We start from the raw sequence: 18,450 nt of genomic DNA, 5'->3' as shown, positions 1-18,450 counted from the left end.
GCTGGGAGCAACCATCCCCATGGCACGCGGCCCCCAGTTTCCACCCCACCGGGGCCACAGGACTGCCCTGACCTCTCTCCTCCCCCGGCCCCTGCTCCCCTCCCCAGAGGAAGCGGAAATGCCTGGCCTGCATCAAGCTGAACTCTGCAGACAAAGTCCTAGGCCGGATGGTCCACTGCCCCACACTCACACAGGTCCAACGGGTAAGAGTGGGCAGAGGAGGAGGTGGAGAGGAGCGGGGAGGAGGATGGCAACAGGGAGGTGAGGAAGGGGTGAGGAGGTTGTGAAGGAGGGTGGGGAGGGGTTCTGGGCCTGGCCCCGCTATTCCCTAAGGGATGTGGAGGCGGGCGCCGCCGCGGGGACAGTGGGGACAGCGGGACAGCCATGGGCCTGAGCCGCTGCTGGCGCTGGCAGGAGCCTGAGGAACAGCACGAGGGGCAGTGCGGCAGGGTGGAGCGTGCAGGAGAGGACCCCCACAGCTACTACTTCCCGGGACAATTTGCCTTCTTCAAGGCCCTGCCCCCCCAGCTGAGGCCTGCCGGTAGGTGGCCAGGACAAGGGGGACTGGGCGGAGGTGGGACAGCCCTCCAGTGGGTGGAAGCTGGGCCAGGGTGGGGCCCAGGGAGGAGGCGGGGGGTGGGGGGGGGGGGAAGGGGGAAGGATTCAGAGCCTGGGAAAAAGGCTTGGACCGACCCAAACAGCCTCCCTCACACCCAAATCTTAGCTTCTCTTTCCTTTCCTCTAGCATTTTGTCCCGCTTCCCGGACAGCAGGAGGGAACCAGTGAAAGACCCACCTCCCATCCCTGCGCCCAGGGAGGACGATCCCATTATCCCTGAGCTAATAAAACCGCTCTCCCAGATTTGTGCTCTCCTCCTCTTGTATGGCCTCCTTCTCGGCTCAACTGTGGGAGTGAGGTCTTACAGGAGGGACAGGAGACTTCCCGTCCGTGCTGGGGAAAATGAAGCTCACGCACGAATGACAGGCAGCGATGCTTCTGCCAAAAGAAAGATTTAATAGAGATCAGCGAGGGTGAGGATGGGCAGCGAAGGCTCCAGGGTCCCACGGGACAGGGGGGACCACAGCAGAGGGTCCTCTGAACAGGCAGCTTTGCAGGGTGGAGGACGCCAGCTTCGGTGCTCTGCCACGTCCTCTCCCCAGGACTGGCCAGGACAGCAGACACGCGCCCTGCCTTTCTTACCTTTAGCCTTAGGAAAAAGCGCCTTTCTTCCCTTAAGTCTCAGACCCGCACAGCCACGGGTGGCAGCGGCTGTGGACGCGGCTCAGCATGCAGCCTCCTCCCCAGCCGCCCAGCGCAGGTGGCAGACAGCCTCACACCGCCAGCCGCTCGAGGACGGTCCTCACCCATGCTAGAGGCCGCCGAGGTGGTGTGTCCTTGAAGTGCGTGGAGGGTCGGTATGGGATCTTCCTTGAGGTGGGGGTAGGAGGGAGGGGCTGCTCTTAGGAACACAGGTAAACAAAGAGCCCAACTTGCGGCCCGGTGGCCAGCGTGATTAAAGCGCACAGACGCGTACCGAGGCAGGAGAGGAGATGTGGGCAGCTGGGCCGCAGCGTGCCGAGGGTCCCATGCTCAGCTGTCACGAGCCACGGGCATATTCAAAACACAAAGGATGAGGCGGCGCCCGCAGGGCCGAGCGCCTGCTCGGCCCGGGCCAGGCTGTCGCTGGCCTGGCGGTCCAGCTCGTGGCACTCCCGCAGCGTGTCCTGGAACTGCCGGCACGCCTCCTCCAGGATGGAGCTGCTCCGGGGGGGCCACGACTCCCAGTACCCTGGCTCTACCCAGGGCTGTGCCTCGGCGGCTCTCGGGCCCGGGCTGGAGCCAGGGCGCAAGGAACTGTCCAGGTCCCGGCACAGCTGGTAGAACTCACTGCCACGCCCGGTCACGCGCTCACCATCGATGACCTTCAGGCCGGGCAGCAGCTCTCGGACCAGCGTGGAGTAGGAGGGGCTGGCGCACAGCGGGTTGCCGAGTCGGGCCAAGGGGTCCCGGAGCCGCAGGCACTCGAGGCCCCGCAGGCCGGCCAGACACTGCAGCTGCCCAGGGGTGGCCAGCAGGTTGCCCGCGGCATTGAGACTCTGCAGGTTCTCGCAGGCGGCCAGCGGCTCCAGCCCCGTCAGCCGGTTGTCGGAGACATTGAGCACCACCAGCCGGCGCAAGGAGGCCAGCGGGCCCAGCTGGGTGAGCGCGTTGCCGGACAGGTCCAGCCACTCGAGAGCCAGGCACTCCCCCAGGCAGCCCAGGTCCACCAGCCCCAGGCCCCGAAGCTTCAGCAGCAGGATGGACTCCAGGGCGAACTCACCCGAGCGCGACTTGAGCAGCTGCGGTGTGACTCGTGCCCCGTCCGCCTCTCCTGGCTTCTCAGCCTGGGGCTCCATCAGATGCGGTCCGTCCAGGCGGCCCCGGGCCCTGGTCCTGTCACAGGGACGTGGGTGCCGGGAGGGGTCAGCTGACCGCGCGCCCAGAAAAAGGCACCCTCGAGTCTGCCCGGGCCAGGGCCGGAGGCCTGTTTCCAGCACCGCTGCTCAAGGGCCGGAGGCTCCTGAGGAGAGACAAGCAAACAGTGAGCAGGCCTCTCCTGAGTGTCCTGAGTCCGCAGCCGTCGACGGCACCAAGTACCGCCCAGCCTCTGCCACTGAGGCAGAAAGCGAGCTGGCCCAACAAGACCTGATGCCACAGAGCCCCCCTGAGGGAGGCGGGCCAGGCGCAGGCCCCCACCTAAGCGGGGGGCCCTGACGAGGCTCGAGCAGTTACGGCCATAGCGGACGCAATTCAGATTCTTCCCCTTTTCCGTATCTGCACCGGGAGGCAAAATCTCTAAATTTTCCTTTTTCGGCAACCGCTCTTTATGATCTATCTTTATGAATTCTGAGGTGTTTCTTTTTAACTATTTTAGTTTTTTAATAGATTATAGGTCACCACCACCAACAATCTGTTTTGTTTCCTTCCATATACAGACACAAAAGACAGCACGATAGGCCTTGCTTCGTTCTCTCAAAAATGTTCTTTTTTTAAATTTTTTAATGTTTATTTATTTTTGAGACAGAGAGAGACAGAGCATGAACGGGGGAGGGTCAGAGAGAGAGGGAGACACAGAATCGGAAGCAGGCTCCAGGCTCTGAGCCATCAGCCCAGAGCCCGACGCGGGGCTCGAATTCACGGACGCGAGATCGTGACCTGAGCTGAAGTCGGACGCTTAACCGACTGAGCCACCCAGGCGCCCCTCAAAAATGTTCTTGGCTCAATGTTTTATTTTTATTTTATTTTTAATTTTTTTTTAATGTTTATTCATTTTTTGAGAAAGAATCCAAGTGGAGGAGGGGCAGAGAGTCGGGGACAGAAGATCCAAAGCGGGCTCTGGCCTGACAGGCTGACAGCAGTGAGCCCGATGTGGGGCTCGAACTCTCACGAACCGCGAGGTCATGACCTGAGCCCAAGTCGGATGCAACCGGCCGAGCCACCCAGGCACTCCCCCACCCTTTTAAAAATATTTTTAACTGACCCAATATTTTTTTTAAAACATTAGCAATGCATTCAGAATGGTCTCCAGATTGCATAGGCCAACGTGTAACCTCTGGTTGCAGCTGTGGGGCCTGAAGGCTCAGCTCTCAGTCCAATGAGGAGCCTGAGGTCAAGGGAAGGAAGGGACGGTGACGGCCCCGGGAGCAGGTGCAGCACTGCCAGTCCTGATGCCATTGCTCTCCACCCTAGCCCGCCAAACTAGCTCTTTACTCCGGCATCGACGGAAGGGCATCAATCCCTATGTGCCAGACAGAATGGTCCTACCTGCAAACATGACATCATTTCCTAAGAACGCAAGTGGGGAAGGCCAGGCAAAGAAGCCATCCTGGACGGAAGGACCGGGGTAGCACCTGGGTTCCGGGAAGGCAGGGGAAGGAGGGCCTTTCCAGTTACCAATGGCCGTGGGCCAGCATGAGCCTAGGCGCCAGTGCAAGACCACGCGCAAAAGGGAGGAGGCCTGGGCGGGGGGACATCGGCAATGCCGGCCACAGAGGGGTCAAGGTTTGAGCAGAGAGAAAACAAGAAGGGACCTCTGCTCCAAGTGGCAGCTTCCCAACCCTGCAGACTCTAGCCGGGCCTGGGCCAGGCAGGGTGACGCCTGCAAGGAACCATGGGACCATTCACTCCTGTTTATAAAACCTGGGTTCCAGGGTGTTGACCAGTCCCAAGTCTGTGTTTACACAATCAATGCAGTTTTTTAGTTCCCTCTCCAAGGAAACCGGGCCCAGAATTCCTCCCACACCCCCACCAGGGAGCTGGGGAGGCTGCTAACAGATCTGATCCGCCTCCCCCACGGCTTTACCTAACTCCTTCTAGTCCGCAACACCCCTTCATTTCCATTTCATTTCTTTCCAAAAGCGATTCCAGGCATCCACTAAGAGGTCTGGTTCACTGTATTCAAAAGGGGTCTGCTGGGGCTTGTAAGCAGTGAGACGCGGTCAACTTTGCATCCACTTAAAACTGTCACCCATGGGGGTGAGGGGTGCGAGAGGGGCACCAGACACTAGAACCTGCCATAAAAGCACTGGAGAGACAGGGCTTCACGGAAGGCAGCGAGCACTGAAGCGTGTAGAACAGCTTCCAAGGGTCTAGCCACGTCACTGGATGCAGGGGCTCCCTTCCCCGACATGTGGGGCACATGGGACAGCCTGAGGGAGGGGGCAAGAAGACATCCAGCTGGAGGTGACCGTGTGCATCGGGCCTAGGAGGCAGTCGAAGCTCTAGGCTGAAGGGACTCAAGCGTCATCCGCAGAGGTGCCCAGGGAGAATGTGTGGCTCACAGGCCAGGCTTCTGGAGGACACAGACCTCTTTAAGTATCTGCAGGCCTCTGTCCGGGATTACGCACAGCCTCCCAACCACACGCTATTTTGGGGGTGAATGTGGTCAGGAGCCCCTGGCGCACAGAGAAAGGGAGCAGTCATGGGCCGACGTCGAAAGAACACCAACATTTATGAGGCTGAGTGGAGGGCACTGACGAGCAGCCAGAGGGAGGCGTGCAAGGACCCAGTGACGGACACTGTTCCAACGCCCACCAGACTCAGAGATGAGGCCCCCGGGCAGGGGCAAGCCCACAGACTGACCACGACGGTTAGGGAGCCATGCCCTGGAGAACCGGCTCGATGACCGTCTAGACGGAGATGGCTGCTGTGGAGGGAAAGGACGGGAGGACCGGGTAGGGGCGGTGGTGGGAGGAAGGGAGGAGTTGTACGTGCTCCCCACGTTACAGCTGGGAAGAATGCTTTTTGCAGGAGAGGAAACAGAGGAGCAAAGAGCACATTAACTGGAAATCGGGACTTCTGTGCCCCCAAGTCCTGCCTGGGGGGAGACATGTGGCCCTCCAGCTCACCGCCCCACGCCCCATGCCCCCCGCCCCCGCCGATGACAGTACTGCATAGTCACCAAGGTGAATCCCTGACTCTCCAGTGCACAGACCTCTGCTCTGCCCCCAGTCCCATGCTCCCTGAAATCCGCACGCCTCAAGCAGGCAGGTCTGGGCCCGACCGACCGAGCGCCCTCCCACCTGCTGTGCAAACCCAGCTGACACACAGGCGGCAGCTTGGAGCGGGTGGGCCCTGCTGAGGGAATTGGCTCATCCACGCCAACCCCCTGCAACGCTCACCCCTGAACATCCAGAATCCGAGTCCTCCTATCCTGGTCCAACATGTGTCTGCGGACAGGATTTGGTCACACGGATGGGACCATGACTAAGGCACAGAGGACACTCGTCTCTCCTGCAGGAGGCCACCTTCCTTCGTTCCGAATCGCCACTGCTGAGTCTCAGTTTACCTACCTAGCAAGTGGGCTGGCAAATGGTGCCCAGGAGCCAGCCAAGGCAGGACACAGCTACAGCCAAGGGGGAACCGGTTAACACAGCGCACAAGTGGACAGTCCCACGGCTGCTTCAGTGAACCTGGAGACCCTTCCTCTGGCCCATCGCCTCCCATCCCCAGTGGAGTTCAGGGTTCTTTACCACAGCACGACTGCCATCCGAGACCGGGTGAGTCTCTGTCGTGGCGGTGATCCTGCGCATGGCAGGTGTTCAGCGGGGTCCCTGTGCCACCCACATAGGTGTGCGGCGCAACTTAGAGTCACTTTTGGACAGAGTTCACCTTTTCTATGCATAAACCACTAGAGACAAATTAAGCAATGGATGAATGGGAAATGACATCACCCTGGGTCAGAAAAAAAGGGCAATGTGTCAAGAATCGAGAACCTATCCCTATTCCCTCCAAACAGGTGGAGGGAGGACTCTGGCCACCTCTGTCTAATGCCCTAGGGTGCAGCATCCTGCCCTCCCCTCTGATGCCGGACACACTTCCCACAGGCAGACTTTCAGGGCGTCAGACGAGGTCGGCCTCGCTGTTCTGCTCCCCGTCGGCCAGGTCTCCACTGGGGAAGATGAGGGCAGGGGCGGGGTAGTCGGGGAAATTCTCCAGGTTGCTCTTCAAGAAGAGGAGATGTTCAATGGTCCCCACTGGGAGAGGGGCACCATGCTCCGCAAGGGCAGGGCTGTCCAGGGAGGCACAGACGCTTCCAGAGAAGGCCCCCGTTGGGGGACAGGACAGGTAGACAGTGGCCAGTCTCGCCAGAGCTGGCCAGACCTCCTGCCTCTTCTCCCAGTAAACCAGCGGGTCCTCCTGGGCACCAACTGTCTCATTCTCACGCAGGTACTTCTTGACGATGACACTGGCCAAGTGGCTCTCGGTGGAGAGCGACGCTCCGCTTCTCTCGGACGCCAGCAGCCCCACGCTTTCCAGCTGCTCCAGCAAGCTCTTCTCCCTCTGGTCCAGCAGCAGAGACCCCGAGCCGCCGCCCCCCTGCACAGGCACCTTCTGGCCCTTCCCCTCGGCCCCGAGGCTCCTGGCGACTCGGCCGCCCGGGGTAGGGCCCGCACGCCTTGCCTTGGGGCTGTGCAGGGAGGGTGAGGGAGGCAAGGAGTAGTCAGACACCATGATCTCCTTCACCTTGTACACGAGAACCTGCTTCCAGTGGTCAATGTCGGCCCCCGTGGGCAGGATGGACTCGATCTTCCCCTTGAAGCGGGGGTCCAGGAGGGTCGCCAGCACAAACTCCTTGCGGTGGAAGAGCTCGTTGAGCTGGCCGTCTGTGGAGAGCTGCAGGGCCAAGCCCTTGGCCAGCCGGACGGCTGCCCCCACCTCCCCGCCGCCCTGCTCCTCGAAGTGCCGGTTAACCTGCTCCAGGAAGATATGCAGGTAGCGTAGCTGGGGCAGCACCTGGCTTAAAGAAGCCCGCGCGGCGCTCGCCTCCCGGACCGCCACCCGGAAGGGCTGCAGGAGCGTGACCAGACTGTCCGTCAGGCTCCAAAACGTAGTCGACAGGGCCGTCCCAGCCCTGCCCAGCTGGTGTCGCCTCTCGTACTCTTGCAGGGGCCGCTGCTGCCTCACCAGCCACTCCAGCAAGCAGTAGGCGGACACCCAGTGGTCCGAGAGCTCCCAGAAGGGCTGCTGGGCCGGGAGGCCACGCTGCAGCTGCAGCTGGCCGAGGAGCCGCCGGGCCTCCGCGGAGCCCTGGAAATGGCTGCAGATGGCCCGCACCGTACCCAGGATGAGCTGGACGCTCTGATGGTGACGCAGGAAGTTCCTCACCAGGGAGTCGAGGCAGTGGGCAAAGCAGGGGAGGTGGGTGTAGCCCTCTGTCCTCACTGCCTGCTCCAGGCTGAGGCAGCCGCCCGACACCAGGAAGCCTGGCTGCAGGGAGCTGCGGCTGAGCCACAGGCCCACCTGCTCCCGTAGCTCCCCCTGCCTCTCCTCCGGAGAGCTCTCCTGGGGCAGGCCCCGAACCCACAGCACGGCCTGCTTTCTCAGGCTCCCCGACGCCACCCGCCGACTGCCCGGCTGTACGGCTCCCCAGTGGGCGGTGATGGCCACGTAGTCCACAACCGTGTCCCGGGCAGCGGCAGACACGGTGAGGTGGACACAGCTGCCCTTGGCCCACTGCATCTCCCGACACACCTGCTCCTCGATCGCCTCACGGAGCAGAGGCAAGGCTCTCCCGCAGAAGAAGGCGGGAGGCGGCACGTGGTAGCAAGGGTCGACCTGGGCCATAAACCTTCTGAAAGGCAGCGATGACACAAAGGACAGCGGCAAAGCCAGGCTGCAGAGCAACTCCGCGATGCTGCGGGTCCAGGCCTGTGTTCGGGGCTGGCCGGGGGCATGGGTGCCACCCCGGCCCACCCCGACTGCCGGCGGGGAGGCGGCGGGGTCATCTCTGCAGGAAGGAGGCAAGAGTGGCGGAGCCAGTGACAGCTGCTCAGGCCTGCCCGCCGCCAGCTGCCTGCCACCGTCCACCAGAGGGGGAGCATCCGTGCAGCATCCTGGTGACGGCAGCCCCTCGGGGGCAAGGCCAGCGGGACTTGCGGGCAGGCCCTTGTGCTTTCTCTCCTCGGCCCTGCCCTTCTTCTCCCCCGGGCTGGCTGCGGCTGGCCTTCTGTCTCTCTCTAGTCCGTGCTTACTCACCAAGTGACGGACCAGGCCTGAGGTTTGGAAATGACCCTTAAATTTGCCCAGTCTGATGCTGGCATGACACAGAGTGCAGGTGACGTGGCAGACGTCCTTGCAGTCAATGGTAAAGAACCGTCCGATGTCTGACACGGCCTTGTGACCTGCGGTGTCCGCGGGGCCGGGGGAATGCCCGGGAAAAGCCCAGCCCTTGGTCTCCGCTTTTAGGGTTCTGACCAGCTTCTTCAGGCAGGGTGGCTTGTCCCCGACAGCCGCAAGCAAGTGCCTCTTCTTCCACTTCTTGAGGCGTCGCAGCTCTCTGGCCAGATGGGCGATGAGGAGGTCAGCTCGCCTTGCCTTCTCACTCTCACCAGGCTGGCCCACCTCTGGCCTGTCCGCCCCGGCTGCCTGGTGTAGCGCTGGGGGAGAGGGGGACCGGCCAGAGCTGAGCGCTGGGGCCCTCTTCTTTCCCATCGGCTCCCCCTCCTCCCTCTGCCCTCGTGCCTTCTGTTTGGACACCTTCTTCTCGGGCTGCCCAGGGGGCTCCTGCCCAAGCACAGACTTGAGGCTATAGAGGCCAGAGTCACCCTTTGGCTTCCTCCGCCCAGGGCTGGCCTGGCACTTTTCACGGGAGGCAGCTGGGTGCAGACCGGGCCTCCCCAGGGAGCAGGCTTCGCTCGTCTCACTGTGGACAAGTAGGCCCAGGGTGCCTTCCTCCTGCTCCTCCAGGAAAACTCCGTCAGGTGAAGGGACCGACGAGGAACTGGGGAGGGGATGAGGTCTCTTCCTCCGTAGGGGCAGATCCGTCTCACTCCCCTTCGGGGAGGCAGACAGTCCGATCTTGCTGTGGCCACTGACAGCCTTCTCTCCTATTTCTACAAACTCAAGTTTGACCTCGGTCTCCGGCAGGCGCCCCCCCCACACCCCAGCCGAGTCCGTGAGAGGTATTGGTAGCTCTGGTTTTAAACTTGGAGCTAGGAGAAGCCAGGGAAGCAGCTGGGCTCCTGGGTCTGGTCACGGAGGAGGCAGTACACACAGACGGCCCCTGCCCCACTGATCCTGAAGGTGTATGTCTCTTGGGGGGCTTCCCGATTTTTTCCACTTCCAACATGCTTGGGAACTTGGGGAAATGAGATGGGCCCAGGCTGCAAAGCAAGATGAAAAGAACGGCTCTCAGCTCCCCTACTCAACCGTGGGGACTCTGCGGGGAAGGCCAGAGGGGAGAAAAACGAACAGAGGACAGAGGCGTAGGGAGAGCCTAGGAAATCAGCCCCGGGACAAAACTCTCAAAACCGCAACCTCCTTGCTGAAGGCTGACATTCACTCCTCCAGACTGAATGGAACAGCCCTCAACCAGAATCCCCAGGGCCCTCTGTACGTTAGCAGTTTCTACATCCATCTTTGCCAAACTAACTGAGGTTTCTCTTTTTCCTTTCGATGTTTATTGAGAACCCAGCAGGCACTTGGCGATTCTGCCTGGTTGTGGATAACGGAGAAGATCGACAAGGTCCCTGCGTGCACGTGGCCTCCAGCTTGGCTGGAGAGACGGAAGTAAGAGACTGACCCGCACAACGGGGAGGTGCAGGAACAGAGGGGCGCCACTTGCAGCTGTGAGTCCCCAAGGAGGGGACCGACCTGGCCAAGAAGTCAGGCAGGTCTCCCTGGCGGAGGTGCAGGCGCCAGGTGCTGTCAGCTCAGGCCAGGAGGTGTGGAGCCCATGTCTCTGCATCCCGGGCACCCAGGCTGTGCCCGTCACCTGGCAGGGCATCAGAAACAGGTCATGATGCTGGGTACTGGGCGGTGAGGCCGCCAGAGGCCTTGCTTAGATCTTCTGAAATTCCTTCTCTAGAAATCAGCCTGCATCAGGGACACAGGACAGCAGCACAGAACAGGGTAGCCCCTGATGCCAGTGACGCGTGCCCCACAGTGTCCTGTCACTCCCCTCTCTCTGTCCTAGAGAGACTCCATGCTCTGGCTCTGGCCCCCACCGCTCGTCAACACCCTTCTTGCCAAAGCCACAGCGCCCCCCTCGGCACCGCCTCCAATGGACCTCTTTCAACCTGTGGGGGCCGGCCCAAGTCCTCTGTCTGGAACGCCACCTTTCCGTGGCCCTGGGATACCACACTTCCACCTGCACCTCCCCTGCAATCTCAGTTCTGGTCCCTCTTCCTCCGCCTGTTTCTTCCTGCTGTTTCCCAGGGTTCGCACCCAGGTCTCGATTCTCAGTTCACATACCCTCCCCAACGGGGGTTGCGTTTACACACTGACATGGCGAGCCTCTCTCCAGCTCCCGCTCACCTGTCTTCCTATAGTCACCTCACTCGTAAACGGGACAGTGTTTACCCAGATGCTCAAGCCCAGGCACGACCTTTACCTCCCTTCTCCTCGTTCGCTCTCCTAGAGATCAGGTCACAGTCAGATCCAGGCACACCAGAAAAGAGACACGGAGAAGTCAGAAGAGAAGTACGTGGAAAGGGAAGGAAAGAAAGAAAAAGCCCAGCGCGAGAATGTATCTCTCTAGACAAGGACAGACTCGCAGAAGGTGACCTAACAGCTCACCACACACATCAGAAAGCAAGTGGAATTCAAGTCTCATCACGCCAAAATGAGATACGGATTAAACAGGAAGATTTAAAACCAGTACGTTCTGACACTGAGTGATGTTAAACATTAAAAAGAATCACCAGGCAGGCTCCACGCTGGGAGTGGAGCTTGCTTAAGATTCCCTCTCTCTCCCTTTGCCCCCTTCCCCCACCAGTGCCCATCCTCTCCCCCACCCCTCTCGTGCACATGTACGTGGGGGGCGAAGGGGGGGAGGGGGAAACAGAGAAAAAGAAAAACAGAATCACCAGGGAGAGCAGGACTGCCTTTGTAGGTGACAAGCCCACTAAGGCGGCTCCGGGAAGATTCTGACCATAGAAGAGGGTGAGCGACGTGATGCTGAGCCCCTCCCAGCTGGGAAAACCTCAGAAGGATGAGAGGCATCACCCCAGGCCCACTGCCCAAGAACCCAGCTGCTGCCACACCGAATGTGTGAACCCCCCGCCAACGGGAGAGGCACCGTGGACAGGCTGGACGAAGGTGCCGCGAACTGTAAGACACCATCCCGGGGCCCGGGAGAAGTGCTCTGGGACATCAGAACCGGACTGGGCTTACCTCAGCTCTTATTTCATGGCTGTAGAACTGGAAATCCAGAGCGGGGGCGTGATGGCAGAGCGGACGACCAGGGCCGGCAGCAGGCCTCCGGAAGCGGCCTGTAGGCTTTACCACCACTGACAGCTCAGAGCGAGCAACTGAAACCTGGCCCAAGTCAGACCTGTGCTCACCAGTGATGGCCGAGAAAAGGAAAAAACCAGTGTGTTAGGACTGTGCCTGGCTCACACCAGTCCCGTTCTGTTCTCCAATGTGCCTTGTCCCGTCAGTACATCTTTTTTGGTCGATCCATTGGACCACTTAACAAGAATTCATCGGATACCTGCCGTAAGCCAGCCCCGTGCCCTGAAGACACAAATACAGGAGAGGAAGCACCCGGCTGGCACCCGAGGCTTAGGACAAGAAGACAACCTGGAAATGGGCTCATGGCACCAGACCACGGCAAGCGGTGTCCGCGCTGTGAAGGCCGGGCCTCGGCCTGACCTACAGATAAACGGATTCTGTGACACTGGACTTTGGACTCCGTCCTGCGAGGGGTCACTTACCTTCAGCTACTGCTTCAGGATCCTTAAGTCCTGACGGACTCCCTGAGTTTAGCTGGGACCTTGCGCGGGTGCAGTCGCCGATGGTAACACACCGCCTTCTCTTAAGCCACCAGAGCACACAAGGATGACAACGAGGCTGACACCGGGAGGACCAACTCGAATCGAAGTGAATCTAAGATGCAAAATTTGAAAGGAAAACCATTCAAAAACTCCAGTACTTTGGTTATCGGTAAGAAGTGACTTGTGACATTTCTCCTGAGAGATGACAAATGCACATTTGAGGACAGCTATGACGCAGAGGCCCTCGGGCTACCCACTGAGCAGCATCACAAGCACCGCAGCGAGGCCATGTGAGGCAGGCACGGTACACGGGGGGCGAGGAGGGCCGGGGCAGGTAGTGGCAGAGGGACTGGGGCCGCGGGGACAGTTTGGACAGCTCTTCCGGAGGCACATGTAGAGGAGAACTGGGGGACAGACGGGGACTCCCTAGTGATCCCATTGACTAATGCAGGTCACTTTTGGATATACTGATTCGCGGTTGTTCTGCAACAAATCTTTAGAAATACATGTGACAGATACGGGGTAGGGTCTGAGCTAAAGGTACAGATCCGTGTGAAAGCCTCCACAGAAACTAAGGAAAGGGCCGGAAGGAGAAGAGAGTGGCGGGCGGCTGTCCAGGCAACGCGGACACTGTAGAGAGGCCAGAAGGGGAGGGGACTTCCAAAATGACTGACAGGCAAAGACAGACACAGAAGAAACTAAAGCCAAGTTAGGAAAGCCAAGAGAAGACTCTCCAGGTAGGCCAGGCAGAGTCAAGGTCACTGCAGAGGACGAAGACGGAGACATGGCTGTGCAGTGAGAACTGGGGGACACAGGTGCCTGCCATGTCAGAGGTGGGGTGGGAAAAGGAGGGCCACGCTTTGGAGATAAAAGGCTTGACTTCATCTCCAAACAGAGAAAGGGCACAGTGGGAAGAGAGAAAAGAATATACATATACAGGAAAGAAGTGATGGCAGGAACTTTCTTTGGGAAAGGGATGCAGGGCACAGGCGGTGAGCGGGTTTATCTTTGGAGACGAGAAAGAATCTATTTTCTCTGAGAGCAAAGAAAGACGGACGGCTGCGGTGCCAGGCAACCCCTGAGTGCAGGTGGGGGAAGGAACTGAGGCAGTTTATGACAAGGAGCCTACAGATTCCCAAGGGGAAGCCATAGGTCTCCAGAGGCAGCAACCTGCTGGCTGAGACTGAGATGGCAGGTGTCTCTTGCATGTCTCCTACATCTGTGCAGCCTGCATGGATCAGGGGGCTCTCTTCTAACTGCACTCAGCAGCCCTTTCCCCATGTGCATGCCCAGAAGGAAAGGAACCACTTCCCTATTTCTCTGTGCCTGCCTTACCCCAGAGCCTTGTGCAGAGCTCAGCCTGCCCAGGGTATCCCATAACTATGCCACACCTTTCTCTCTGTTTTTACTGCCCAATTCCACCGACCAGCCCCCTCCTGTCTTAGCTCCTGAGCTGTCTATCCATCCCAGATCCCAGGACATTTCAAGGCACTTGCTGGGCCCTCAAGTCCTGGGTTCCTCATCCCCCACCCCCCACCCACTCACTTGCGGGGAGACAGAAAGGTGGTGAGAAAAAGAATGGGAGGAAGGAAAAGAGTAGAGCAAGTTACTATACATTTTGGGGTCTGACCACGCGTGAAAATTTGGCTCCCAGCAAACCCTAAGCGAGACGTTTTAAAGAATAATCGCGTGTCGTTAGATTTCACATTATGCCAAAGTGACAAAAGATGAGATCTGTTTTAAATTACACACCAGGAGAACCCGTTGCTGTGTTCTGCGAGGCTGCCTTCCATAACGGACTGAAGAGCGTGAGGTCTGGAGCCAGGATACGTGGGCTGAAATCCTGGCTGCTACCCACTCAACAGCTACCTAAGATCCCGCCCTAGGGTGCCTCGGTTTTTTCACCTATACAACAGGGATAACAGCCCCCACCTCACAGGCTTGTTCCGTGAGCTAAAACATGTAGAAGCCTGTTTAAGGGCAGTCCCTGGCACAGAGCGAGACTGGACACGACCCGCTGTCCAATACATACAGCCTCACCGGGCGTGCTTTCGGCGCCGGGCACTGGGAGGGGGCTGCTAGCCAGGGAGGGAGACCCCGGGGCCTTCCGACGCGCCGGGAGGGGCTGGGCAAGGCGCCCCACCCTCCAGCCCCGGCGTCCGCGTCGGTGAAGCGGGACCGCAACGCCCCCTCCCCGGCTTACCTAGGGCCTGGGGTCCGGGAGGGGCCTGGCCGCCCGCTGAGACCAGGCCCGCGAAGCTACGAAGCCGGGAGCCGCTCCCGCCGCAGCCGACAGCCCCGCAGCAGTCGGCAGCGACGAGCCCACCGCCCCACCGGCCACCGCGCCTCACCTCCAGCCACGGCGGGAGCCCCCGGAAGACACCAAAGGCCCAAAGGCCCAAAGGAGCCGGGGTAGGGGGCTCGACTTCCGGGACGCGCAGGGGCTACTTCCGGGAGCGACGCGCGCCCACCCCTGCCTGCGGATGGTACGCTCCTCCAGCTGGCGGCCCGCGCCCCGCAGTGCGCAGGCGCGGGCGGCCGCGGCCGGAAGCCCTAGGGTTGCGGGGTCCGCTCCGCCCGAAGTCGCGCGTTCTTCTCACCGTGGCTGGGAAACCCTAGCACTAGTTTAATAGCGCTGCTTCAGCTGCGTGGCCTCGGAGAAAGCAGTCACACGCGCGAAGAGACAGCGGTGGCCTAGTCTTCCTCCCTAGCTGATGTCCAAGGCCCTTTCCGACCCGGGCTCCCTGCTCCCGGGGAAGATGCCCTAGTGCGACCCGCGCGCAGACAGACGGAACCGCAGCCATTGTAATGGACATGTTGTCGGGGTCTCTTCCAGCCTTGAAGGCTCGCGCGGCATTTCGGGAAGCCCTCTCGGGGTGTCTCCCGGGACGGTTTCCCACCGCTTGGCGGTGCCGCGAAGGCTTCGCCCATGTCTCCTGGGACGCGCTACCACCTCCGCAAACAGGCGTTCAGGGGCCACGGAGGCTGCGCCCCTTGGGTTGAGCAGAGAATGCCGTGTTCTTCCACGAAAGCGCCCAATTCTTGTCTCACAGGCTGCCTTGAGCTTCTTGGCAGCCCTAGGGTCAGACTGATGAAAGGGCCTAGGCTGGGGTCACTACCTAGCCTTGGGCAGTCGTTCCTATTCATCTTGCCAGGGGTGGTCTCGGTTTTTACCCTCATCGCGTCCCTCCCCTGGCCCCCAGCAAATCGACTCCAGGCTGGTCCAGTCCTCCTGTTTGGGCTAAAACTAGGACCTCTGCAACAAGAGTACACATCTTTACAATTTACCGAGTCACCTTTTAAAGTGTTATTTTTAAATTTAAGGGGAAGAGAGAGCATAAGTGCGCACAAGCCAGGGAGGGGCAGAGAGAAGACCAGAGAGGATTCCCAAGCCGGCTCCGCACTGTCACAGAGGAGCCTGATGCGAGGCTGGAACTCACCAATGGTGAGCTCATGACCTGGGTCAAAATCTATAGTCAGATGCTGACTAGGTGCCCCATCAAGTCATTTTTAATGTTACTTGATTCAGTCCATGTGCCAGCACCATTGTTTTCATTTCTGTAGCTTTGCACATCGTGACTCTGTCATACTTTCAAATACCTGGGAGTATCCTCAATACTCTGCTTTTCCAGTAATTTCCTGGTTATTTCTCCGTTTATTTTTTCCTGAGAACTTTAGAATATCTACTCTAGTATCCTCCTCCTCCCCTCCCCCCCCCATCTTTAGTGTTTTCATTGAGAGGACACTGCATTTGTAAGTTATGTCATGGACATTTGACAGGAAGCAGAAATGCAGATGCATAGGGGCGCCTGGGTGGCTCAGTCGGTTAAGCATTTGGCTTCAGTTTGGGTCATGATCTCAGGGTTTCTGAGTTGGAGCCCGCATCATGCTTTCTGCTGTCAGCTTGGGGCCCGCTTCTGATCTTGTCTCCTTCTCTCTCTATTCCTATTCCACTTGCACACACATGCATGCACACACACACACACACACACAATCTCTCTCTCTCTAAAATAAATAAACTTTTAAACAATAAAATAAGGGGGCACCTGGGTGGCTCAGTCGGATAAGTGTCAGACTTTGGCTCAGTTCATGATCTCACGGCTCGTGGGTTCGAGCCCCGCATCGGGGTCTGTGCTGACAATTCAGAGCCTGGAGTCTGCTTTGGATTCTATATCTCCCTCTCTTTCTCTGCCCCTTAACCCCCTTACCCGCTTGCACACGTGCACACACACACACTCTCTCTCTCTCTCTCAAAAATAAACTTAAAAAAATAAAAAAGAAATACAGATACATAAACAGGCCCCAGGTATCTTTCTTGGTCCTCAATTCCCAGGTCATACTTCATATATCAAAATGCTCACAGTGGGTCAGCATAGTGTCTGTGATGGGAACAAAAAAAAAAAAAAAAAAGGAAAAGGAAGCTGAGGTCCTGGCAGAATAGAGTGGCAAGAAACTAACATATGTAAAAATAGTGTGATCAATAGCTTCCACTTACTGGTGAGCCAGGCACTTTAATCCATTCTCTTGGCTCATATTCCCAATCTCTCTGAGGCAGGTACTATTATTATTATATCAACTGAACAGTAAAACGAAGATCATAAAGATTAAGTAACTTTCACTCAGCTAACATCAATTAGTTGATGATGTTAGTGCTGGCTTGGTCCTAGCATTCTGTGGGTTTTTTTTTTTTTTTGTTCTGAGCGATTCTTCTGCAGGTTCATTAACACAGAAAGTGGTCTGAGTTAGCCTAGACTTTGGTCATTTGCCCTCACTTTCCTGGTTTTAAAAGCAAAGCTGTGGTGTCTGTCAACTGACTTTGTTCCTGGAAGCCCCAAGGTTTTTACACAAAGGTCACTTCCAGCACACAGACCTGGAGGTTATAACCACCCCCACTCGATTTCACCTCTGCTCACATTCCCATTGCTATCACCTATCCGATTTCTGTTCAAAGCAACTAAAATTCATCAAAAGGCTTACTCTAGGGTCTAGAATAAGAGGTAACCCCTGTGGCCTGTATGAGAGTACAGGTCTGTCTGTATCTTCTCTTCCTTGTTCAGAATCTGGGCTGATGGGTGTCTCTTGTACACACCGGAATATGCCAGATCTCTCGGGGATGTGGAGGCGGTAAGAAGACACACAAGATTTTTGGAAGGCTTGTATCAGAGCAGTTTCAAGCTGGCAAGTTTCCTTAGCTCTTTGCCCTTTGGTTTTGATAGTGCCTGGCTCCTAGCAACTGCTCAGTGAACGTTAGCCGTGGTTGTGGTTACATATCCTTGAAGGACATTCCACTCAGGCTATGTTATCCTCTGGAGGGTTGTCCCTGCTCCCCACTAACAGCGGTGCTCTAAGGCCACAACCTCTAACATGTGCAAGGCACCCCAGGGGTGGCGTAAACCGGGCTCAGGAGGTTTAGCGCCTTCGTGAGAGCACCGCCCTCTGCTGGCCACCCTGTGTGTGTGCAGCTTAGCTTACCTTGGCTGCCTTTGGTGTTTCTTCTCTTGGGGTTCGGCCAGTCCCAGGGTGGTCGCCAAGGCTGTTTCCCTCCCTACTCTGCCACTAGGTATGGTGCAGGAGTTTCCTATTCTCTGCCACTTCCCATCTTTAGGAATCTTTTGCTTCATGTAAGTTCTCCGAGTGTCTGTCCGAGGAGACATTCACTGATGAGCCCCCACGTGGCAGATGGCAGATGTTTGAAACGAACTACAAAACAACTCTCGGCACGTTTCAGTTCAAACCCTGCACAAAGAGACTCAACCAACCGCGTGTGGCTTCAGACAGCCTAAGGCTGGATACCCGGGGCAACGTAGCCCTGTTGGGTTCTTCTCTGAAAAAGCTCTGTCAGAAGAATTTACGGTCATTTCCAGCCAAAACATGACCACAGACCTCTGACCCTCTGCCCTCTGTCCTTTCTTACAGCATTTACTAAAAACGCTTGCAGTCGTGAATCCTTCCTCTGTCCCTTTGAGAGATATATACGTATCTCCTGCAATCCAGTGACGTCTCCCTCCAGGACATGAACTTCAGTCTTCCGAAATGAAATCAGGAAGGATCGGGTCCCAGTCTCTGTGGGAGACACAGGTGGTCTAGTGGCACTTACACTAACCAACCCTTTGTGATTTCTCACTTTCCTGACTTACTTGAGCCCTCACTCTCCCTTTAAACTGCCTGTCACCTCGGCACAGATAAGAGGGAG

General features: G+C 58.1%; 2 protein-coding genes across 8 annotated transcripts in view; one reads left to right on the top strand and one right to left on the bottom strand.

Moving 5' to 3' along the window:
- RARRES2 (retinoic acid receptor responder 2) overlaps positions 1–861 on the top strand; it is a 3,344-nt gene extending 2,483 nt beyond the window's left edge. For 2 of the 3 annotated variants that reach the window (XM_049642088.1, XM_049642086.1), the window contains 3 exons: positions 108–203; positions 415–541; positions 725–861. In XM_049642088.1, coding sequence (XP_049498045.1) covers positions 108–203; positions 415–541; positions 725–786 — 285 coding nt within the window. In that variant the 3' untranslated portion in view covers positions 787–861. The remainder of the gene's footprint in view (positions 1–107; positions 204–414; positions 542–724) is intronic. The other variant, XM_049642087.1, reaches the window with a different exon arrangement.
- An 89-nt stretch (positions 862–950) lies between these two features.
- On the bottom strand, positions 951–14,749 carry LRRC61 (leucine rich repeat containing 61). Of its 5 annotated transcripts, none has more exons than XM_049642084.1 (4): positions 14,461–14,743; positions 12,198–12,369; positions 11,656–11,815; positions 951–2,560 (listed from the first exon to the last, which is right to left on the bottom strand). In XM_049642084.1, the coding sequence occupies exon 4, from the start codon at positions 2,394–2,396 to the stop codon at positions 1,617–1,619; it is 780 nt and encodes a 259-aa protein (XP_049498041.1). In that variant the 5' UTR covers positions 2,397–2,560; positions 11,656–11,815; positions 12,198–12,369; positions 14,461–14,743; the 3' UTR covers positions 951–1,616. The 5 variants fall into 5 exon arrangements, 4 of the variants coding, with proteins under 4 accessions (XP_049498041.1, XP_049498042.1, XP_049498038.1 ...); XM_049642081.1 differs by having other exon boundaries at positions 2,392–9,644; positions 14,461–14,749; XR_007460127.1 differs by lacking the exon at positions 951–2,560 and adding an exon at positions 9,651–10,255 and having other exon boundaries at positions 14,461–14,733.
- Between the last annotated feature and the right edge of the window lie 3,701 nt (positions 14,750–18,450).

This window comes from Panthera uncia, chromosome A2, assembly GCF_023721935.1.
Source record: "Panthera uncia isolate 11264 chromosome A2, Puncia_PCG_1.0, whole genome shotgun sequence".
NCBI classification, from domain to species: Eukaryota; Metazoa; Chordata; class Mammalia; order Carnivora; family Felidae; genus Panthera; species Panthera uncia.
This window is presented reverse-complemented; position numbering and strand designations above follow the sequence as displayed.